Genomic DNA, 25,512 nt, shown 5'->3' with positions numbered 1-25,512 from the left:
ATCATAATAGCAATGCGCCAAGGTACAAACACGCCTGGCTTTTAAAGGGAATGGGAGATGACACTCTGATTGGTTTATTGCATGTTCCTGTGTTACTGTATGAAGCCATTTAGCAACATTGTTTCTGCAGTAGAAATCCTTGTGATCATTTAATATTTATTTATTTTTTATTTATTTTTTTACATAACCCTTTTACCAGATTAACAGCAGTGTTATTGATGCATGACGGAAAAGACAAAACCTTGTAGCTAAGCTTCATCTGGTTGTTGACAAGATTAATATGATTTGATATGATGAAGGCCTGGGTTAGGTTGTTTTATATGATGTTTGAAAATGTATTGTATCAATATAAAAACAAACCCACTGGAATAATTCAGTGGTAGTTTTACATTTCAGGTCTTACATGAGCATATGATCAAGTTTTCTTTTTGTTACAAATATTTTTTGATAATTTTTAAAATGATAATTTCAATATTTATTGCTGTAAAATGCCTTTCTGTCCAGAAGGGGGTGTAGTAGATTAACTAGTAGCACAATATGAAACATAGATGTAAGAACCTGACATTCATTTTAAATGAATGAGAACATTAAAATATAATATATATTTTTCTTTGTAAACTTGCTGATAGGCACTTTATTAAAGGAACACGCCGACTTATTGGGACTTTGTCTTATTCACCGTATCCTCCAGAGTTAGATAAGTTCATACATTCCTTCTCATCTCTGTGCGTGTCGTAGCTCTGTCTAGCGCAACACCAGAAAAGCCCCGTTGTTACTCTCAGCTCCTCGCCACGAGGCTTCTCAGGTGCTGCGAGCAAATCACTCCGCCCAAGTAGCAGAAGTAGCCGTGCTTCACCTTTCTGAGAATATAGTTCCCTGTATGTACAGTTAGAATATGGCTGTGTGTCATGTGACCTGGTTATTTGTACACGCTGTGACTATACAAATCACAACATGTAAACAGGAAAATGTTGGCGTTATCTTGTCACTTATTGGGAGCAGTAGGCTAGATGGAGCCGGTTACCTCCAGGATCTGTGCTAAGCTAGGCTAGATGGAGCAGGTTACCTCTAGGATCTGGGCTAAGCTAGGCTAGATGGAGCTGGTTACCTCTAGGATCTGTGCTAAGCTAGGCTTGATGGAGCAGGTTACCTCCAGGATCTGTGCTAAGCTAGGCTAGATGGAGCAGGTTACCTCCAGGATCTGTGCTAAGCTAGGCTAGATGGAGCTGGTTACCTCTAGGATCTGTGCTAAGCTAGGCTTGATGGAGCAGGTTACCTCCAGGATCTGTGCTAAGCTAGGCTAGATGGAGCAGGTTACCTCTAGGATCTGTGCTAAGCTAGGCTAGATGGAGCCCTTTTGCGATGGAGCAGGTTACCTCTAGGATCTGTGCTAAGCTAGGCTAGATGGAGCAGGTTACCTCCAGGATCTGTGCTAAGCTAGGCTTGATGGAGCAGGTTACCTCCAGGATCTGTGCTAAGCTAGGCTAGCGGTGGGGGCGTCAGACAGAGTTACAACACACACAGAGATGAGAAGGGTATGTATGGACTTATCTAACTCTGGGGGATACAGGGAATAAGCTAAAGTCCCAATAAGTGGGTGTGTTCCTTTTTAACTTTTATTGATTGATGTATGTTTTCCTGTGTAACCTGGAAGCTCTCAGGGTTTCTGGCTCAGTAGTCTATATCCTCGATGTTCCACTTCTGGGATTGCTCCGTTGTCGCAGGAAATCCCACCGGTTGTATGTCTTCGCCGATGTCCATTACCTTCCGCTTTCTTTGTGTTGCAATTTTAAACTCCGGTGGATTTATGAAGACTATGGTTAACTGATCTCTGCAGATCAGATCTCTGCAGGGTAAATCCAGACAGCTAGCTAGACTATCTGTCCAATCTGAGTTTTCTGTTGCATGCCTAAAACCACTTTTGAACGTACACACGTTCCACCAAAACAAGTTCCTTCCCGAGGCTATATTGCACCGTCTTCGTTCGGAGCTTAGCTCCACCCATGACGATTGTGATTGGTTTAAATAAATGCCAATAAACCAGAGCACGTTTTTCTCCTCTCCCAGAATGCTGTGTGGACTAGCCAGACCATCCTCCGCTCCGCAGCGTGTGGAGGATGGCCTGGTAAAGCAAGACTACCGGCTCAGTAACTCTGAGTTACTGGGTGCCCTTTTCTAAATCATCCCGTGGAAAAGATAACTTTTTCTGTTTGAGGTTTAATTTATAGATCTCCTTACCCTCATGACCTAAATGGATCATGACTGGGACAGTTATTTAAAGACGGATCAGTCATGTCATGCAGGATCATGTGCATATTATTCAGCTTTTATTGTATCATTGTTTATTACTGTTTTGTGCTGCTGTATGAATTTGAATGAGTTGAGAGATTACATAAATAAATTTTTACTGAGTTTTAAATTCATGATTAATCTGTTTTAGTCTCTTATTACCAATCCCCCTCTACTGTTTTCTCCTACAAGAACAAATGCATCACAGACAACGTCTCCAAAATGTTTGGCCTCCCCACCCCTAACCTCTCAGACCTCAACAGAAAAGCCATCCCACACAGATCTCACATCATAGCACATAACCCCAGACCCAGACCCTCTCAGACCATTCTTCACTGCTTCCATCCGCCCATAGAGACCGGGCCCTGGCCTGGAAACGGGCACGCTATGTTAGGAGGTTTGTTCCTTCTGCCATAGCGCACTCACAAAAATACATTGATAACTGGTATGTGTGTAGGAGCTGTGTGTACAGGTATGTGTAGATGCATCCGGTGTATTTCATGAAGTCATGTTGTGGTTTACAATGTGTTTATGTATCTCTGATTTATGTGAGGCCTAGACAGTGGCAACAAATGTCCTTGGTAACGGACAATAAATAATCTGTCTGTCTGTCTGTCTTAGCATGTAAAATTTGTTTTCATATGCAATCATTTTGACATTTATGTTCTTGTTCAGTTTAATACAAATGTCATGTTGTTGTCCTGTTGCCCTGGCAGCTCACCTGGGGGAGTGGGCGCCCCTCAGTCCTTACCTCAGTGTCTCGGGTTCATGTCCGACCCGCAGACCTTTTCTGTGTTTCGTGCCCCCCCCTCTCACCCCGTTCCTATCTTCAGCTAGCCTATCAATTACAGTAAAAGCCCAAAACATCATCTTAAAAATGTCCTGGTGCTATGAAAGAGCACGCTGAAAGGAGGTAGGATGTGAAATCCCTCATTTGGACTAAATAAATGATGTCATTTCTCATAAAGGTTATTTCATCTCTAATGACTGTTGAAGTCGTTTTAAACACCTGAATGAATGAGAAGTGTCTAAATGCAAATGGCCGTTTCCAACATTCCAACTACAGCGGGCCACATGTGTCCAGCTAGTGTCAGTGTGTTGACAGGTTGGCAGGAGGAAAGTCAAAGCTGATCTACCCAAAAGAAGAAGTGATATACATGACTCACAGGAAGCAGCATTATGCTGTTAAGAAGCACCAGCACAGAGACAGAAGTGTGAAAAGAACAGGAACACAAGAGAGAAACACAACGATGGTTGGATTCAGATGGATTAAAATGTTTCTATATCTGATACTGGTGCTTCAGTGTACAGGTAAGAATACATAAATACTAACTCTTTAAAAAACTTAATTAACATAAATAATACTAGTATTTGATTGATTCATGCTGATTGTTCCCGGGGGAGATCAGTCGTCTCATGAAAACCAAGTAGGAGGGGCATTTGCAGACTCCTGCTGTGTCCCACTAACTATAATCACATCAGACATGTTCCTATTTTAGTTTATTTAGTTGATGCTCATCTCTCATTTCGTTTACAGCGGTAACTGAACAACTTCCCCTCTCCTTCACTGTGAAGTGATGAAGTCACTTTGCCTTGTGAAAATGTGATAAATGATCACCGTAAATGTCACAGTATATATTATATATATATATATATATATATATATATATATATATATATATATATATATATATATATATATATATATATATATATATATATTGTCCTGGTTGAAAACATCCCAGTCTGTGGCCAGGAAGCAGCCACTTAATTCCTCTCAGACAAACTCAGACTACAACAGATGCCTGTTCTCTCATGCCCGAGTCACCAGCAGTGCCGCGCCACGGGAACCAGTGGTTTGTTGATTTTACTCTCATTTCTTTTACAGCGGTAACTGAACAACTTTCCCTCTCCGTCACTGTCAGAGTTGGAGATGAAGTCACTCTGCCTTGTGGAAATGTGATGAACAGTCAGCGTGAATGTTACAGTATTACCTGGATCTTCAATCATTTACCTGGGACAGCAGTAGCAGATGTGGTTATAGGAGGGCAGATTGTTAAAAACTCCAAATCTAACTCAGACAGACTGACTGTTGCAGAGAAATGTTCTCTGGTTATAAAGAATGTCACAAATGAGGATGTTGGTCGTTACCACTGCATACAGCCTAAAAGATCTGACACTGTTGATCTGTCTGTTGTTACCAGTGAGTATTTACATCATAATGTTTTCAAACGGGTTTTATATAATATACTGAAACATTACAATAATTATTACAGTGATGAAGTTAATTTTACTCTTGTTGTCTTTCACATTATCCCCGTCTTCACCAGTGACTGAACAGAAGGAATAAGAATGTGACGTTAAACTGCTCTGTGTCAACATATTGGGGGTGTGGACACAATGTGAAGTGGCTGTATCATGGTAGAGATGTGGGTAAAGATAACAATAACTTGAAAACATCAACGTTTAACTGCTGGACCAGTGTGACTTTCATGACTTCTCATTTTATTTACACGTCAGAGGATTATTATAAGATGTTGATGTGCAACGTGACTGATTATTACACTGGAAAAGTGATCACTTTCAGCCTTCAGTCTTCAGGTGAGAAAACAGGTGAGATGAGCTGTTTAAAATCACTTCAAACTAACATGGAAATTACAAACTGCATGTGTTAATGTTATGTTTTTTTAATCTAAAGTAGGAGTGAACAAAACAGCACCTAAAAGCAACGATTCCACCACAAAGTCACAACAAGGTATATTTCTTATATCACTCAACCATCTTCTTTTATGTCTGTCTGTTGTGTGATTGAGAGAAAGCATTGTCAGGAGGGCTGCAAGGTTTGGACCCAAATGCAGAGAGCTGAGGCCTGTACTACGAAGCAAGATTTGGCGTTAATGAGGTAACTTCAGGTTCAACCCAGGGTTTTCTGTACTACGAAGATGGATCAGTTGTTACCAGGTTCAATCGCCGTGGTAATTTATGCTGGACGCCTAACCTGGTTGGGAGCAGGTTAAATTGGAGATTAGAGATCATCCGGTGTACAAGCACCGCCTACTGACCAATCAATAGTAATCTGATCTAAAAACAGGAAGGAAAGCTGGCAAAAAAAAATAGGCGAAGCTGGAAATGCGTAAATCACAACGCTTATCGATAAGCGTTGTGATTTACGCATTTACGTGCGTGCCACTAGATTGGGAAACCCTAGGTTGATTGAACTAGTTGATAACCAGCGTCGTAATATACAGGTTATGCGGGACCGCGCTTGTTAGGTTAGGTGAAGCCGGGTAACTGAAAGAAATCCAGGACATTTTGATCTTGCTTCGTAGTACAGGCCTCAGGCAAGAGTATGTTGAGGATTTATTTAACAAAACAAAGTTCAAACCAACAAAAGAAGTCCTGAATGCGGCAGGCAAAACTAAAGAACTAAAAGCAAAAGAACAGGATATCCAAACTGGAACACAGAGACACCAGAGGCCTGTACTACGAAGCAGGATTTATCAATTTTAAATTGTTTAAAGATAGTAGTTTAGGAAGAAAAGAGAGAGAGAGAGAGAGAGAGAGAGGAGAGGAGAGAGAGAGAGAGAGAGAGAGAGAGTGCGCTAAAGTAAAACATTTAGAGATCGACAACCTGTTAACATTCCTTTTTTTATAATATATATATTATAAATGGGAGGGAATTACATATGGTTTTGAGCTGTTCACATCGGTTTGATTATGTTTTATATTTTTATTTGCTCTCACGATGCTTCCCACTGCCAGGGTCAATAATATAGGCTAAAGCAACGACAGTTTGGAAAGCAAATTTGTGCGATATTGGTTGATGATGAGGGAGATATTAATAAGCGTTTGATTTAAACATCTACAACGTATTTATTTATTTTTTGCCAGCTTTCTTCCTGTTTTAGGAAGCAGCGATATGTTATGCCTGTAAAACCGTTCTTGTTTTCATATTTATGTTGAATTATAGTTTGCTCTTCTTGTTTAAAATATGCTGCTCTGGTAGATGTTTCATTGGTCGGCAAACCTCGCCTCTTTATGTGAACGCCGCCCTGGATTGGGAAACCCTGAGTTGACTGAACTAGTTGATAACCAGCGTCGTAGTACAGGTTATGCGGCGCGGTTGTTAGGTTAGGTGAAGCCGGATAACTGAAAGAAATCCAGGACATGTTGATCTTGCTTCGTAGTACAGGCCTCTGGGTTCCACACCAGAACACATAAACAGTGTACACAGCAAACAGAATACAGTACAATGATAGGACAAGACACCAAGGAAACACAGAACTAACCGTGCGTTCATGGACATCGGAAAAATGTTTTTCCGAGTGAAAACGTCACCATTCACGTAACGTCCTGTGGGAATCAGAGGTCGGAAACTCGGGCTGGATTTTGATACCCGAGTTCCCCAGTTGGTGACGCGTTGTTGACAACTGACGTTTGATGGAGGCGACTTTGGTTCACTGAACATATTTTAATGACAATAAACTGTTTATTGTGGACAAATACCTCTGCCAAGAAACATACACAGACATAACATGTTTAAAATTATTCATAAATAGGCCCATGTATAAAAAAAAAACCCATTATCCGTGTCTTTTCCTGTTGGTTGTCCTGCAGATAACCCAAACAAACACCTGGCGATGTGCTGTTTGGATGCTCGTATAAGAAAACAGCAGAGAATCTTCTGTTATTGTGGCCTCCATGTTTTCACACACCTGATGCTCTCGGCTACGGCCAACAGTTGGTGGCAGTCATGCAAAAAGTTGTTATGCCAAACGCCAATATAACAGAAGAAGAAGAACACGCATCCCGACCATGTGAACGCTGCCAGTTGGAAAAACAACGTAACCAGGGGGGCGTTGCCTGTTATTCCGAGGTGCCATGAACGCAGCATTAATACACAGGATAACGAGCAAACAAGGGACAGGTGATACAACAGGTGAAACACATCAGGGCAGGGCAGAAAAATCAAACAGGCGGGAAAACACAAAAAGGAAACAGGAAGTAAAACAAGATAAGACTAGGGAGGAAAACAAAGATTATAAAATAAAACAGGAAAAACTAACAACAGAAACTCTCAACTGTGACAAGCGTATGCAATTCTCTTTTGGCTACAGGATGTTGAACAGAAGAAAAATCTTTTCATTATACTTCTAGATCGGTGGTGGTTGTACATCATTGTGCCTGTGGGTTTAGCAGCACTCTTCATAACTGTTGTGGCACTCATCAGATGCTCTCTCTCTCTCTCTGTGTCTCTCTCTCTCTCTCTCTCTCTCTCTCTCTCTCCTTCTCCTTATGAAGCCTAAAGTATGAATGTCAGACGACACATGGCTGCATGTTCTCTTTGAGCTACAGGATTTTGAATAGAACAGAAAGCTGCAGCCCAAATATATTTCATGTTTTTATTGTCTTCAGACTGGTGGAGGGTCATCATGGTGTCTGTGGGTTTAGCAGCACTCGTAATAACTGTTGTGGCGGTCAACATATGGATGAGAACTAAAGGTGAGAACATTCACTGATGTCATTTTTAGAAGAAGATTTAATGAATGTCTAATGAACAAGAACAATTGATGAACGTAGATTTACAGCGTGGAAACTAAAGTCTGCTCTTTATTTGTCTTTTCAGGAAACAGAACAGAGATGGATGGCAATGCTGTGAGTTTTTAAAACTGAATAATCAAACGCTTGTGTTTGTGATATTTCACTATTTACAATAAGAATAAACAGTGCTGACTGGATTGTTTTGAGTCTAAGTGGCTGCAGCAACAAAGGAGATTTATTTGTTCCATTTGATCTCAGAATCTCCAGTGTGTTGTGTTGTTTTTCACAGGAGCATCATGATGAAGATGAAGGTACAGTGACCTATGAAAACGTTGGAGAACCTTCTGTTTCTAATCCACGTCCTCCAAAAAAACTTTAAATCTTTTTAATGTATTAAGATAAACGTTATTTCATTTTACATACAAGCAGTACATATATAAACGTTTCTTGCCCGTGCAAAACAAAAGAATGAACAAATCAACATACGGTGAAAACAACAAGATACAAAACCGTTACAGAACAAGATCCAAGACAAGGAACAAACATTTAGTTAAATAATAGAAAAATATACATACATTTATACAAATAAATGGAAACAAATGTAAAGCAGTTCCCTGATAATATGTATGTAATAAAATAACAGTAATCCAAAATAATTTTGTTAAACATGTTCATTTGAAGTTTAATGTGTTTTTTCACAGTTTGTTGTGGTTTTGAATGAGCTTCCAGCCTTAAGTGTGTCTTTAATATAAGTGAGAATTATATAATCTGCAAATAAATAAAGTGCTTTATAATAACTCATGCATTGTGTTTTCTATAACTGTTTTGTAGATTAAAGGACATTTTCTTTGCTATTATTTCTTTAATTCTGTCTAAGTGAATTATTCAGGATACAGAATGTAACTCTGTCCTTACTGTTACTGTCCAGCAAAGATAGAACCTGTCATTGTTTATTTCTGGGGTCCTGCTGCACTCCAGATAGTTTCTGGTTGAAATTTCTGACACATTCACAATTTGGTTCAAATTAAATTTTTCAATATAGAGTATACATTGTGTTGGTTTAACATAAAAAGATGAACAAATGATCTGGACATCTTCAAGGGATGGTTATTGGGCGTTTTTTTTTTTTTTAAACTCTACATGCTCACACCTGCTCAATTTGACAAACTAGTTCAATCTCTCACTATAATTATACAGAGGCCCCAAATTCCATTCAATTAAACAGAAGTAAAAGCAGCCAGTGCTTGCGCTAAAACCCTTTCTGTTAACCCTGTGAAAACCAAGCCATTTCTGAGCAGTTTTTGCTCCTGTCACATTATGACTCACTGTGGGCTCATTTTTCACTCTATCTGCAAGTCTGGCATCTCAGATTAACAAGCACAACCATGGTCAGAAGCAGGAAGAGCTCCTAAATGTCTTTTGAGCATCTAGATTATATTTTGATCTATCAATGCCACTGTCCGTGGTTCTGAAGTAGCAGATGGATTTCTTTGTTTTTGTTTTTAAGATTATTGTTGGGGCTTTTTTGCCTTTAAAGTGGCTACAATCAATGTTTCTATGGTAACAATATATGACAATGATAATGTGGCAATGAAAAGGTGTTGATCTTTGTGATAAACCTACAAAGAATTATCAGCTGAATCTGCTGCTCCCTTCAGCTTTACAGAGCTTCATAGTGAGTTTCAGCTCATTGTTTTGCTGTCTGGCCAAAACCTTTACTGTTCTGTTTCACACTCAGCGCTCTCAGAGACTCATTTTCCAACACAAAAGACTTTAAAAAGCCATTGTACACTCCCTGCTCAGCAGACGTGTATAAAGTACTAGAGACCCATACTTGAGTAAAAGTACAAGTGCTCTATCAAAAAAGTGACTTGAGTAGAAATTGAAGTGCTCTTTTAAGAACCACACTTAAGTAGAAGTACTAAAGTATTCAACATTTTTTGTACTTAAGTATTGCAAGTAGTTTATTTTAAAATCTACTACTCAAGTACTGAAAGTAAAAGTACAAGTATTGTGTTATTATTAAAAGAAAGCAGTCAAAAGTTTGAATATCATGTTGTTTATATTATTTCAAAGGTTTAGCCAAAGGAATTAACAAATATTAAATATATTATATTAAAAATAACAAATATTAACAAACACTGAAAATGTACAATTATCACACTGTGCCAGAGGTGGAAAGTAACGAAATACATTTACTCACGTTACTGAGTTGTTTTGTTGTGTATTTTGTATTTTTCAAGTAGTTTTTAAATTCGGTATTTTAAAATGTACTTGATTACGTTTTGAGTGAAGTATTGTATTTCGCTACATTTCAAATCCCATCCGTTACTGAGTAAAAGCTCTATCACTCTGCACCCATGGTCTGCGCCAGACCATAGACTGTAATCATTGACATATATATAATGGACCAATAGACCCCGTTGCTCTGGACAGAGACCAATGAAGGATATTAGAAGCACTTTTCCGGTGATCTCTTGCTTTACTGCGCAGCCTCCAACTGAAACGGCTAACCCATAGACAGTATATAAGAAGGTTGGACCCATGGATGTGTCGGCGAGCGGCGAACTGAGCGGGAGACGTAAACCAGCTGTTATCGCTCAAAAATGACTGATGCAGAGCGGGCACCGACATCTGAAGCTTTGCTAGTTAGCTACACTGCAAAAGCAACAAGGCATCCAGGTATGCAGTAGTCAAGACCAGCTTGTGATAGCCCACAAAAACAGTAAGCCATTTTCTGAAGGGGAGTTTATTAAAGAGTGTTTGGTGGACTCTGCTGCGCTAATATGCCCAGAGAAAAAAGAGACGTTTGAGAACGTGTCGCCTTACATAAAACGAATATTGGTCCGGCCCTCCACAACAGTCCCTGTTTCTCATGTGGCCCCTTGGGAAAATGAATTGCCCACCTCTTCCATAGCACAACGTATGTAGGAGACTGGCTAAATTAATTCACATGCTACATCTAATTAGCTCATACGGGCTACTTACAGTATCTCACAAAAGTGAGTACACCCCTCACATTTGAGTAAATATTTCATTATATCTTTTAATGGGACAACACTGAAGAAATGACACTTTTGTATCCAGCTTGTATAACAGTGTAAATGTGCTGTGCTCTCAAAATAACTCAACACACAGCCATTAATGTCTAAACCGCTGGCAACAAAAGTGTGTACACCCCTATGTTAAATTCCAGTTATTTCATGGATCCAGGATACTATGCATCCTGATAAAGTTCCCTTGGCCTTTGGAATTAAAATACCCCGACTTTTGTTGCCAGCAGTTTAGACATTAATGGCTGTGTGTTGAGTTATTTTTTATATCATTAAAGATATAATGAAATATTTACTAAAATGTGAGGGGTGTACTCACTTTTGTGAGATACTGTAAATGTGTAGAAGCTAGCTGCTGTAGTCTGGGCTGTGAACATTAGGGTCTAACCATAGACTGTTAATATTAATAATCATAATTAACAGTCAATGGGCCTAACCCATGTATGGAGTCAAAACACGTGATTTGGCCTTCATTTGCTTTATAACTGTTGTTTATGTTTGTGAAGAAAGGGATGGCCCTCAGAACTTGATTGATTGTTTAAAAACGTTTCATGGGATGGTATGAACTAAAATTGCACATTATACCTTTCTAAGGGTCTTACATGTCAGGTGTGACATTTGTTATGTTATTACATGTGTATACATTTGTATATATGTTTACATTTGTATAGATTTTTCTTTAATTACAAACAAAATAGTTTGGGCTTTATGACCCCTTGTCCTATTTTCACTACATAGGAGAGATCCCCCTCATCCCCGTTTTACAGTTTTTTTTAATGTAACTAAGTAACTTTTACTTAAAGTACATTTTAAATGAACTACTTATTACTTTTACTTGAGTAATTTTTTAAATAGGTATTACGATTAAAGCCCCAAAAAAACGTATCACACACTAGCTAGTAACGTGTGATAAACAGCAAGATCCAGATAAACTAGCAGCTGCACATCACAGGGTCAAACTGTTAACATTCAGGACTCACTGCAGACTCAAACATCTCAGGAATAGATTAATCTGCTGCAACAATAGCTAAATAGAAAGAGTACAAACTTACATTGCGTCTGACTTCTGAACGGGCAACCGTAATGAAAAGAAACACAACGCGATCTTGGGGATTTCTTACGTAAATTACGTAATTAACTAACGTAGCCATAACTACAAACACTGTATCCTCCACAGTCTCCGTAGCGTGAGGAATTCACAACAGTAACGAGTAACGATGCAGCACATAAAAAATGTATTGGAGTAAAAGTATTTAATTCATCGAAAATATGTACTCAAGTAAAAGTGGAAGTAGGAGAAAAACATAATACTCCAGTGGAGTACAGATACAGCCTTATAGTACTTAAGTACAGTAGTGAAGTAGTTCTACTTCGTTACTATACAGCTCTGCTGCTCAGCAGCAAACAGCAGACAGACACGCTGTAGTTAGAGACTAGCTGGTGAAAAAAGTGGAGTATTGAGCAGCCAAAGAAACACCACTATAATACAGTTAATGACAGAAAACATTAAAAAAGGAAAAACGTAAGTAAAATTTATTTGACAATTTATAAAAAAAAAAAATTGAGAAACATTTGAATCAGATAATGCAACATTTCCCTGAGGGAACACACACACACGCACACACATACATACAGTATATATATATACAATACAGGAAAAAAAAATTGGCTGTACATCATTCACACAAAGAATTATTTACACTTTTACAAACTTAACACCAGTGGTGGAATGTAACTAAGTACATTTACTCAAGTACTGTACTCAAGTCCAAATGTTGAGGTACTTGTATTTGTACTTGAGTCTTTTCTTTCCATGCCACTTTCTACTTCTACTCTGCTACATTTCAGAGAGAAATATTGTACTTTTTACTCCACTTTTTACTTAGCACTGCTACCTAATCAGAAGCAGAGTATGAGGGCTGTTTGGAGCAGTTGGTGAACAGTGTTTTCCGTTGGAGATGGTAAGTCCCTTTGGGGTGGACTTTGGGCTTTTTCACTTTGTAAACATATTAAATGCACAAAAAAGATATATAACACAATATAGGAAAGGGAAAACGCCAAAAAGCATAATATGAGCACTTTAAAATGAAAACAAGTGAAACTAATAATGAATGTGATGTTTTATTTAGGAGAATTACATTGTGTTCAATCCTACCCAATATTTCCTATATTACAAGCAGATTTTCTATGCTGTATTCTGATCAAATTCCCCCCTGCATTTATGTGTCGTCACCATGAAGCTTTTGCTCTGTATTTTAAGGACATTGTTGCACAATTACGTTTGCAACTCAACTTCCTCAGAACTTTTTTCAAGATGTCATAAACATCATTGTCACAAATGTAATTGAGAACCAAGTATTAGATGAGAGAAAACTGTGTGGAAATGTATGGGGAATCCTGTTAAATCTAATATCTTCGTCTATCTAAAAAATCAGCTCATATTAATGTTTCATAATATGATTATAAAATGTTTAATGTTTCTGTTTCATACAGCATTGTATTGAGAATTAGATATTGAAATGCTAATACCCCTGTGGACAGAGAGTGAGAACAACCATGGCACCCCTTTCCAAAAGCATTCTATTAATGCAGGTTGTGGGTGTAGACAGGAAGTGTTTGACTCTGAAACAGCACTATAGAAGTGACATGTGTTGTGTTGTGGTTTTGGAGGCTGGGTGAGTAGAGACGATCACTGTCAACTCCCACAACTCAGATCTCAGCTGATACTCTACAGGTTTATTAATAACTTTGACCTCAAGCTTCTCTTGTTGAACTCGTTGAACTTGTGTCTTTTATCTCCACACTGAACCACATCTGGCTTTTGGGCTATTTAGATATCTACATGAAATTCAAAAAGAGGAAAAGTTGATCTTTCTACGTGAATTCAACAACTGACAGAATGAAAAAAAAAGATTCAGTCACTATAAGGAAGTGACACTTACACAAAAGGGGAAGTAAACGCTGTATCTCTCCTAAAGAAGTCAGAAACGTTGACAGTCGAGGGCGAGAGAACAAGAGAGAGAGACGGAGAGGCACGATGGCTGAATTCAGACGGATTCAAATAACTTTATTTGTGATTCTGCTGCTTCAGTTTACAGGTAAGGACCCAAAACACATACATGACTAAAAGAAATGTTAATGATAGTATTTTAATATCTTACATTGATTTAAGTGAGACGGACAAGTTTGCTGTTTGTTTTGAACATGGTGTGTCGAGTGGATTACTGTGCTGATCTTTGTTGTTTTTTGTAATAATCATCCTCTCACATAGCCTAACTATAAACATAAAGGCCAAATTTAACTCAGTTATTTTTCTTCTAATCTTCAACAGCAGTAGCTGGACAAAACCCCCTCTACATCACTGTCAGAGCTGGAGATGAAGTCACTCTGCCTTGTGAAAATGTTAAAATTCAGGAAAACTGTAACCAAACTACTTGGCTTTCTGGTCGTAAAGGGGAAACAACAACAATAGAGCTGGTTAATCTTGGACAGATTAATGATGGGATTCCCAAAGCTAAATCAGACAGACTGAGTGTTACAGAGAAATGTTCTCTGGTTATAAAGAAGGTCACAGAGGAGGATGTTAGTCGTTACACCTGCAGACAGTTCAACAAATCAGGAGGACCACAACAAGGTCCAGATGCTGTGGTTATTCTGTCTGTTGTTACCAGTGAGTATTTACATCATAATGTTTACTAACTGTCTAGAAAAATATACTGAAAACATTACAATAATTATGATTACAGTTATGAAGTTAATTTTACTCTTGTTGTCTTTCTCTCTCAATATCTCCATCTTCACCAGTGGAAGAACAGAAGAACACTGATGATACAGTCACCTTGATCTGCTCTGTGTTGACTGATGCTTGGTGTGAACACACAGTGAAGTGGCTGTATGAGGGGAATGAGAATGTCGTGGAGATAACACCTCATTCCTGTTCAGCCAGTGTGACATTTCCTCCTCATCTTAATCAGAAGTTACTGAAGTGTAACGTGACAGATAAGAAGAATGGCAACACGCTGCTATGTAATGTCGGCCCCCAGTCCTCTTGTAAGAAAACAGGTACAGTTGGTTATATTTGATGCATTTTAACTTTTTTCTTTGTTGTTTAGTCTCTTCAGATAGTAAATATGAAGTATTATAACACCATTTGTTGTGTTTTGTTGTTTTACAACAAAATCAAAAGGAAGCACAACAGTGGGAACAGATAACACAACAGAGAATTACACTCCAACAGGTAGTTACTTAACATCACGCGCTCTCTCTCTCTCTCTCTCTCTCTCTCTCTCTCTCTCTTGATCCTTATGAAGCCTGAAGTATGAATTATCTACACAAGTCTCAAACCTTGCCTTGCTGTTGGTATTTTTTAATCCCTCGTAATTTGGTGTGAAAAATTACTTTTCAAAAACAAGCTTTTTTTGAAGTGTTTCATTAGAGGTTGGTGAATTTTCTCAAACAACAATCAAGACGATGTAGCAACGGGTTCATTAGATGTTAAATTGTTTAAAGATACAATTATGAACGACATTCAAAGTAATATTCATTCAATGTAGACATGATGTGAGGTGTGTTAACTAAGAGATGCAGATTTGTACCAACAGAAACAGATTTACTTCCAAAGTATGGAAGTAAATCTTAAGTATTTCAAAACGTTTACAAAAAGCACATATACTAATATTGTAGTTATTATTTTTAACCGAACATAAAGCTGTAACCAAAATTATTTTATTCTCCTTCCAGATTGGTGGCTGTACATCATTGTGGCTGTGGGAGTAACAGCACTCTTAGCAGCAATCATCATTGTGGTAGTCATCAGACGGAAGAAAACTAAAAGTGAGAACAATCACAGATTCATCTTTTTTAACAAAAGGGTTTTAATAAACCTGGAATTTCACCGTGGAAGCTAAAGTCAACTCTCTTTTGTGTTTCCAGGTAACAAAACGCAGACGACTGAAAACATTGTGAGTTTTAACCCTTAATAATCATATTTTTACATAGTTATGACTTTTAAAAACAGTGTTTGTGGTTGTTCCTCAGTTTACTGTGTTGTATGGACATAAACCAGTTGCAGCAGCAAAGGTCTCCAAAATGACCTTGCAAACCAATATCAAATTTAGAATTTAGCTTGAGAGGGACATTCAGGGAAAAATCAGAAGAAGTAGATGTTCATGTGTGTCTGTACGTGATCTGTGCTGCCTGCATGATCCGTTATGCGCGTGCACTATTTGTATCAAGCATGCGTTGAAACACTTGACGGCCAGGCGGCACAACTGGTGGCATATTTTTCTAGGCTACATTTTATGTTATTCATTATGCAGTTAACGGTGGGTCTCTTTTATAAAGATATTTAAGTACTTATCGTCACTGATCCAAAACCGCATATCGACGTCCGTGTACTAAGCCTTGGCAACATTGTTATTTTTGTGACATGTAGTGTTGGGATGTTGTGATGTTTTTAAATGTAGCTTACGCTATGCATTACGAGGTGTTACGTGGTAGCCAATTCAAAATAATGAAGGAGTTGTTACATGTTACATGAACATACACCATTTTGGTTACATGTGGAATGAAGTCTGAGTCTTCCTGTCACTGCAAAGCTTCAGTTTCCTCCACACTCCGCTTTGCGAGAGCTGTGAAATGAATGAAATTCCCGCGGTGCAAAGGTGCGCAAGCGTGGAAGAGATCTTGCTATGTCGTAAACAGGATTGTCATCTGCGCAAGCGCAAACATTTTGCACATGCACGGATCGTGCAGGCAGCACAGATCGCGTACCCACATACACTATAATAAGTATCAATAGATGTGTATGGAAAACCTTAACTAGTCTGTGTTTGTCCAGAGACTGAGTTTGAACCCTGCAGAGACTCAGTCTGCTCCAGAAACCAGTCAGGACATGGTGAGATCACACACACACACACACACACACACACACACACACACACACACACACACACACACACACACACACACACACACACACACACAACACACACAGTACAGAGTTACACTCACTGTTACTGGCCTATTATTGTTCCCCAAAATGAGATGCAGTTAAAAGCTCTAAATGTCCAACTTCCCTCTCTCAGAGAAAAAGAGAAGTCACATTCTGCAGCTAAACTACAACTGAGCAGCCATGATGTTTTCTTCTCTGTGCAGGCTGATCCTGAAGGTGGAGTTTTCTACGCCTCCGTCAGCCACACCAAGAAGAGCAGCAGTAGAGCTCAGGTCAGCTGTCTGATTGGTTATAGTGATGATGTTACTGAATGAAGAGGCTACAGCCATGTGAGCCGCTCTGTGAAGCTGCACAGTGCAGCTTTTTGCAAGCTGATTGCATCATGCAGCATGCTAACCACATCCATGTTGCTAATGTGCTGATGCTAAGCAACTGTAATCTTTGACCTGGCCACTATCTTAGATCAGAACCTTAGCATGCTAACATTTGGTAATGGACCTTTTTCACAGCAGACATTTTGACTTGTCATAGTAGGAAAAGTACAGCTGAGATTGATAACCTTAACGATGGCTCAGTTCCATCTTCCAGTAAGTATTTCAGTGAGCGATTAAAAACCCTCTAAGTGGAATCAGATCATTATGGTTTTGATACACCTGTGTTTTCCTACTATCTTCAACTTTGGTTAAAAAGTCTATACATTAATCACATAGTAGGTATGTTAAAGTATTGATTAACATTTTTACAGAAAATGCTAAAGGAACAATTTACAATATCCTGTGAAATCAACACGTCCAATAATTATTGAGACATTTTACTTTAAACCAAAAATGTCAACCTCATGGTTGCACTAAAGGAAAAGTCAGGGGATTGTTAGTCTATATCCACGACGTTCCACTTCCTGTGCTCAATACCAATTATATCGTTCCTTTGTGTGCGTTCTAACTCTGGTGGATTTGAGATATGTTAACTTCAGATTCTAGGGTGTTGTGGAAAATTTTTGGTGTTGATGATGAAGTGGTAAGTTTGCTGACACGCTAGTTTCTAAGTTATTTTCTTTATTCTTTTCAAAGAAGGAGACAGTTTAACAGACCGACAAGCAATCTGGAGAGAGTGTGGGTGAACAAAAAACTTCAGGGTTCTTATAGCTGAGATGAGATGGGAGGGACTGTTTTCCTGCTGACATTGCTTCTTTTACTGCTGAGTCTGAGCTTTGTGGAAGCCTTCTTCAGGCTTTGGGGTTCTGTGGAAGGCTTCCTGTAGTTGGGAAAACTACCAGCCTGCTTCATGTAGAGTGTGTGCAGAGAGAGAGAGGCCTAGGCTTGCATGAAGATAAGGAAAGCTATGATATTTTTAGAATAATAGAGTACTATACTAAATTATAACTGTATATTATATAGACAGAGTAAATATTGTATAGTATAAAGTTATTTATGATGAGTTAACATGGAGTAATGATAAAATATGGAAATATACACATCAGTATGACAGTAAACTTTACTACAAGTAATCAGATATAGACTATCTGTCAATCTGTTTTCTGTTCCGACTAAAACCAAATGTTTAAAAACGGGTTATTTTGCAGGGATCCTCGTCTTAGACGATTGTGATTGGTTTAAAGAAATGCCAATAAACCAGACATGTTTGCGTGCGTTTAACAGCTTGCAGCCCTCCCTCTTCCAGCTCTGCTAACGCATAGGACTAGGCATGGTTAGGTTTGGGTTAAAACGCAGCGCCCAGGATGGGTGCTCAACGGTCACAGCGCTGCCTTGAAGTCGATTAGGTTATGGTTAGGCACACCCGCTATGGCGAGGGCCATGGGCGGCCCGCCTAAAAATGCTTGTGCCCCACTTGAGGCAAACCTCTTAAAAACTTAATTTTTATATTATCATAGTTGCTAATTTTGTGTTGCATTAATGTTGCATTCTTTATCATTAAAACATTAAAATATAAATAAACAATGGTGTGATTTTTGTTTGATTGTGGGAATCTACACTGCAACAGCTATCACGCCTTACTAAAAGTTAGGCTCGACGTGGCGTAGCCTCACGTCAGTTAGCCGCTACAGTTACCGCACATTTTGAAGCTGGATGAGTTTTGCTGGCTTATTCGCTTCAGTTCGGTCATGGATATCCGTAAGTGGTTGAAAAGCCCACCAACATTCTCCTCTGCCAAATTGGATGACACCGGCCTCTCCTGATGTTGTGCGTTGAAGAACCCTGGACGACAGTCTGAGCCTGATGCTAGTAGCTCCGTGGAGCCCGACCTTGGGCCTGGCAGGACCTGCAGGTCAAGTGCAAACTGCGACTGGGGCAGCATTTGGGCCACAACTAACTGTTGAATCAGGGGTGTGACGGATAAACCCAAACAGGTTGTGTTGAGGAAATATCCAGTCAAAATGTTTGGTTTAAAAAACGATAATTTTCCTCTAGCTGGTATTTAAACAGGGACTGGCTTGCATAGGCTACTCGGTGGAAAAGGACTCCGCATTTTGTTATGCCTGCAAGAAATTCACATCTGTATCATCGGACGCGACCTTCTTCATTAAGGGGTTTAAGATTTACAGACAAGGGCTTAAATAAGCATGCAGCTTCAAATGACAGGAGGGACTGAAGAGGACATGCTGCCTCCACTCAAAGTACCGGTAGGTTCAAAGTCTCTGCGTCGTGTGTGTCTCATGGCACATGCATAGCAATGCATATTCTTCTGTTGACTGCTTTAAAATGCAATGTTTGAGAGATGCTTCTGGTGTTACATCTAATATGTTGTATAGTCAAGTGTTTTATGGATATTCATAACATTGCTTCTATGTAATGTGTTGTAGGCTATATAGGCTACCTGGTCATATTGCTGTTGGTTATGTTTAACGTGATGTTAGTGTGAATAGTATAACAAGAGTATATGATTATTATAAATATACGTACTATACGCATAATAATATGTGCCCTCCCATGTATTTCATATGCCCCCTTAAGACTGAGGTCTGGGTCGGGTCTGTGGTTAGGGTTAGGTGCCTTGAAGTCAACGGTAGCAGCGCTGCCTGGAAGGAGACGTTGAGGGCTTAAAACACCTTCGAGCATGTTTTACTCCCATCCTGGAATGCTGTGTGGACTAGCCAGACCCTCCTCCACAGCGCTGTAGAGGAAGGTCGGGCAATCCCCTAACCTTGCATTGCCAAAGTCTTATAAGATTAATTTTTTTCATTCATTGTGTTGTGTTTGTTGTAATTCGTTGCATAGTTCATGTTGTTGTGTTTATATGGGAATACGTACTAATAATCAACATTTCTGTAAATGTGCCAGTGTTAGCCAGCCGGCAAACTTTTCAACTAGTCCTTAGGCTAGATGTTTTGAGACTAGAGCAGCAGGAAACAGCAAGACACATGAGTACGGGTTAACATTTACAGACGACAAGACAACAAGACGCCATAAAGACAGCAACAGCAACAACATAAGCATTCTTAAGAAGGCATACAGAGGAACAGGAAGCAGCAAGATATCAACAGTTTCCACATTCAGTACACGTAGCCATGCAACAAGCAAGCAACCAAACACAGCTGCGTCATGTCCTGCTGTGTTATTCATGCTGTTTCCCTCTCTTTCCCCAGGCTCGGGGTAAAGATGCTGATGCTGATGCTGATGATGATGATGATGCAGTGACCTACAGCACCGTGAAAGCTCCTCCTCCTTCGGCTGCTGCTGCAGCCTCTGCTGATGTCAGTGACCTCTACGCCACCATCAACAAACCAAACCAATAAGACAGCACGGTGTAGTTACAGCTCATAGCATTACAGGTATTTGCACTGATAGTTAATAAAAAGACCAAGGGCCCTATCTTGGACCCCGGGAAGCGCAGCGCAAAGCCCGACGCAAGTGTCTTTGCTAGTTTAAGAACGACGCAGTTATCAATTTCCCGTCCAGCGCCCACGTTGTTTAAATAGCAAATGCACCTGCGCCTATCTATGCGCCCATGGGCGTGCTGGTCTTACAGGGAGGTGTGTTCAGGTGCATTCTTAGCGTTTTGCTATCTTGAGGCAGTGGGAAGTGATCGCGCCATTGACCAACAAAAAGTTGGTGTAAAGTCAATAGCATTTCATTGTTATTTAAACAGCAAATTAGTAAAATGTGCCTAGGTTTATGCACAGCGCGCGCACACTATGCTTGTTACACACACAGGGAAACACACCTATGAATTCATGCCGTGCGCTTAGATTGTTAAAATAGGGCCCCAAGTCTGTTTTTATTCCGTGAGTGCCTTTTATTAAAATTCACTCATACTGTGTTACTGTATGAAGCCATTTAGCAACATTGTTTCTGCAGTAGAAATCCTTGTGATCATTTAATATTTATTTATATTTTTGTACATAACCCTTTAACCAGATTAATAGCAGTGTTATTGATGCAAGAAGGAAAAGACAAAACCTTGTAGCTAAGCTTCATCTGGTTGTTGACAAGATTAATATGATTTTATATGATGAAGGACTGGATTAGGTTGTTTTATATGATGTTTGAAAACTAATAATACAGTGGTAGTTTTACATTTCAGGTCTTACATGAGCATATGATCAAGTTTTCTTTCTGTTACAAATATTTTTATGATCATTTCAGTGTTTACTGCTGTAAAATGCCTTTCTGTCCAGAAGGGGGTTTAGTAGATTAACTAGTAGCACAATGTGAAACCTAAATGTAAGAACCTGACATTCACATGACTGTTTTTTTTTTTTAATGAATGAGAACATTAAAATATAATATATAATATATTTTTCTTTGTAAACTTGCTGACAGGCACTTTATTAAAGGAACACACCGACTTATTGGGACTAGCTTATTCACCTTATCCTCCAGAGTTAGATAAGTCCATGCATACCCTTCTCATCTCCTGTAAACAGGAAAATGTTATCTTGTCACTTATTGGGAGCAGTAGGCTAGATGGAGCCGGTTACCTCCAGGATCTGTGCTAAGCTAGGATAGATGGAGCAGGTTACCTCTAGGATCTGTGCTAAGCTAGGCTAGATGGAGCAGGTTACCTCTAGGATCTGTGCTATGCTAGGCTAGATTGAGCAGGTTACCTCTAGGATCTGTGCTAAGCTAGGCTAGATGGAGCCGGTTACCTCCAGGATCTGTGCTAAGCTAGGATAGATGGAGCAGGTTACCTCTAGGATCTGTGCTAAGCTAGGCTAGATGGAGCAGGTTACCTCTAGGATCTGTGCTATGCTAGGCTAGATTGAACGGGTTACCTCTAGGATCTGTGCTAAGCTAGGCTAGATGGAGCCGGTTACCTCCAGGATCTGTGCTAAGCTAGGCTAGATGGAGCAGGTTACCTCTAGGATCTGTGCTAAGCTAGGCTAGATGGAGCAGGTTACCTCCAGGATCTGTGCTAAGCTAGGCTAGATGGAGCAGGTTACCTCTAGGATCTGTGCTAAGCTAGGCTAGATGGAGCAGGTTACCTCTAGGATCTGTGCTAAGCTAGGCTAGATGGAGTAGGTTACCTCTAAGATCCGTGCTAAGCTAGGCTAGCGGTGGGGGCGTCAGACAGAGTTACGACACACACAGAGATGAGAAGGGTATGTATGGATTTATCTAACTCTGGGGGATACAGTGAATAAGCTAAAGTCCCAATAAGTCGGTGTGTTCCTTTAATTTTATTGATTGATGTATGTTTTCCTGTGTAACCTGAAAGCTCTCAGGGTTTCTGGCTCAGTATTCTATATCCTCGATGTTCCACTTCTGGGATTGCTCCGTTGTCGCAGGAAATCCCACCGGATGTATGTCTTTTCGCCGATGTCCATTACCTTCCGCTTTCTTTGTGTTGCAATTTTAAACTCTGGTGGATTTATGAAGACTATGGTTAACTGATCTCTGCAGGGTAAATCCAGACAGCTAGCTAGACTATCTGTCCAATCTGAGTTTTCTGTTGCACTCCTAAAACAACTTTTGAACGTACACACGTTCCACCAAAACAAGTTCCTTCCCGAGGCTATATTGCACCGTTTTCGTTCGGAGCTTAGCTCCACCCATGACAATTGTGATTGGTTTAAATAAATGCCAATAAACCAGAGCACGTTTTTCTCCTCTCCCAGAATGCTGTGTGGACTAGCCAGACCATCCTCCGCTCCGCAGCGTGTGGAGGATGTTCTGGCAAAGTGAGACTACCGGCTCAGTAACTCTGAGTTACTGGGTGCCCTTTTCTAAATCATCCTGCGGAAAAGACTTTCTGTTCAAGTTTTAATTTATAGATCTCCTTACCCTCATCACCTAAATGGATCATGACTGGGACAGTTATTTAAAGACGGATCAGTCATGTCATGCAGGATCATGTGCATATTATTCAGCTTTTATTGTATCATTGTTTATTACTGTTTTGTGCTGCTGTATGAATTTGAATGAGTTGAGAGATTACATAAATAAATTTTTACTGAGTTTTAAATTCATGATTAATCTGTTTTAGTCTCTTATTACCAATCCCCCTCTACTGTTTTCTCCTACAAGAACAAACACATCACAGACAACGTCTCCAAAATGTTTGGCCTCCCCACCCCTAACCTCTCAGACCTCAACAGAAAAGCCATCACACACAGATCTCATATCATAACACATAACCCCAGACCCAGACCCTCTCAGACCATTCTTCACTGCTTCCATCCACCCATAGAGACCGGCCCCTGGCCTGGAAACGGGCACGCTATACATTGATAACTGGTATGTGTGTAGGAGCTGTGTGTACAGGTATGTGTAGATGCATCTGATGTATTTCATGAAGTCATGTTGTGGTTTACAATGTGTTTATGTATCTCTGATTTATATGAGGCCTAGACAGTGGCAACAAATGTCCTTGGTAAAGGACAATAAATAATCTATCTGTCTATCTGTCTGTCTGTCTGTCTGTCTGTCTGTCTGTCTATCTAACTGTCTGTCTGTCTGTCTGTCTGTCTGTCTTAGCATGTACAATTTTTTTCATATGTAATCATTTTGACATTTATGTCCTTGTTCAGTTTAATTCAAATATCATGTTGTTGTCCTGTTGCCCTAGCAGCTCACCTGGGGGAGTGGGCGCCCCTCAGTCCTTACCTCAGTGTCCCGGGTTCATGTCCGACCCGCAGGCCTTCTCTGAGTTTCGTGGCCCCCCCCCTCTCTCACCCCGTTCCTATCTTCAGCTATCCTATCAATTACAGTAAAAGCTGAAAACATCATCTTAAAAAATGTCCTGGTGCTATGAAAGAGCACGCTGAAAGTGTTGTGCCCCTGTAAAAGGGGAAAATAGAATGAACTACACGGACACAATGTTGCTTCACTCAAGTCCAATGTTGTAATGCATTTTTTCAGTAACATCACAGTAGCAGAGTTACAAGATGTAATAAACCATGTATTTTCTCTGTTCACAACACAATAATGTCCCTTTAAGTAACTCAGTTTTGAGTAAGTAACAGTGAAACTATTTTCAATAACAAAACAAAATATATCTTAGCTGCACCTAACAAAATGGTTCTGCTATGCATTTATTATTAACCCAGAATAATTGATAATTTTACTTCAGTTGCACTAACCGTATCATTTACAATCTTACTTCAGTTGCACTAAAACAAAATATTTATTCGCTTCTGCACATTTAACACCATTGTAATCAACACTATTATTATTAAACTGCAGCAATAGCATTCTGATACAAACAATATAGAAACTAGTGGACACAGGCAACGGCGATATTACATTAATGTTAGTAGCACGCTTCACCTAACTTCATGTGACGTAGCTCGCATGCAGGCCACAGTAGAGCAGCACGTTTACATTCAATCTTCAAAATTCACATGCTTGAGTTATCACAGTAACTAATATTTTACTCCCTTACAGAATTAAAACACATATTCATCGATCAAACATCCCACAACCTTCATTCTTACCTGTAAAAGGGGAAAAATAGAATGAACTACACGGACACAATGTTGCTTCACTCAAGTCCAATGTTGTAATGGACGAGCGGAAGCCACACATTCCCCTACAGTTCGGACAAGGCATTAGTAATCGAACACAGATTAACAACTCAGCTAGTGCTTAAAACCGGAAACAAATAAAAACTTAAGGAAACAAAGAAATACTGCAAAATGTCCTTTCAAATGCATTTTTTCCCATAATCTCATAGGTATCTTAGACAGCATTTTAAACACAAATCACCTTTTTATCCTATTTATCTTTTAAGCCTCTTTTTACCTGACAAGGTCAGAGCAATGGATTACTGATCTACAGATCATAGTGCATTTCAACTCAAAGAAATGAATGACCATCTTTTTACCCAAGCAGTGCAATGAATTACAGCATTTTAACTTAGCAGTTTTAGCTTATGACTGACCATCTTTTCAACCAAGCAGTGCAATTAATTACAGTATCTTAACTTAGCAGCTTTTAGCTTATACTTTTATGCACATTTTTAAGTATCTTTTAACCTCTGGATGTATTTCCATTCAATGTGTTCAAAATATCACTGTTACACACTCCCCCTCAACACAGATGTCGTCCCCGACATCCCGACTAACAGGTAGGTAACATCCAAAGCAGTCAAACAGTGTAAACGATGTCATCACAGCCTCTTCGCCACAATCTGTATACAAACACACAGTTTCTTTAAAAGTCCAAGATGTTGTGTAGCATGTATGTTAGGACTCTGTCCATCAATGACTGTATCATG

General features: G+C 39.5%; 1 protein-coding gene across 1 annotated transcript in view; it reads left to right on the top strand.

Moving 5' to 3' along the window:
• LOC120546885 overlaps positions 1–20,777 on the top strand; it is a 75,085-nt gene extending 54,308 nt beyond the window's left edge. The window contains exons 4-10 of the mRNA XM_039782140.1: positions 14,688–14,945; positions 15,070–15,120; positions 15,624–15,716; positions 15,816–15,844; positions 16,723–16,779; positions 17,040–17,108; positions 20,441–20,777. Of these exons, the coding sequence (XP_039638074.1) occupies positions 14,688–14,945; positions 15,070–15,120; positions 15,624–15,716; positions 15,816–15,844; positions 16,723–16,779; positions 17,040–17,108; positions 20,441–20,590 (707 nt within the window). The 3' untranslated portion in view covers positions 20,591–20,777. The remainder of the gene's footprint in view (positions 1–14,687; positions 14,946–15,069; positions 15,121–15,623; positions 15,717–15,815; positions 15,845–16,722; positions 16,780–17,039; positions 17,109–20,440) is intronic.
• Positions 20,778–25,512: the final 4,735 nt, after the last annotated feature.

The sequence above is a fragment of the Perca fluviatilis genome, chromosome 18 (assembly GCF_010015445.1).
Source record: "Perca fluviatilis chromosome 18, GENO_Pfluv_1.0, whole genome shotgun sequence".
In the NCBI taxonomy this organism is placed as follows: domain Eukaryota; kingdom Metazoa; phylum Chordata; class Actinopteri; order Perciformes; family Percidae; genus Perca; species Perca fluviatilis.
Note: the sequence above shows the minus strand (reverse complement) of the source record. Positions and strands in the feature narration are given on the sequence as shown.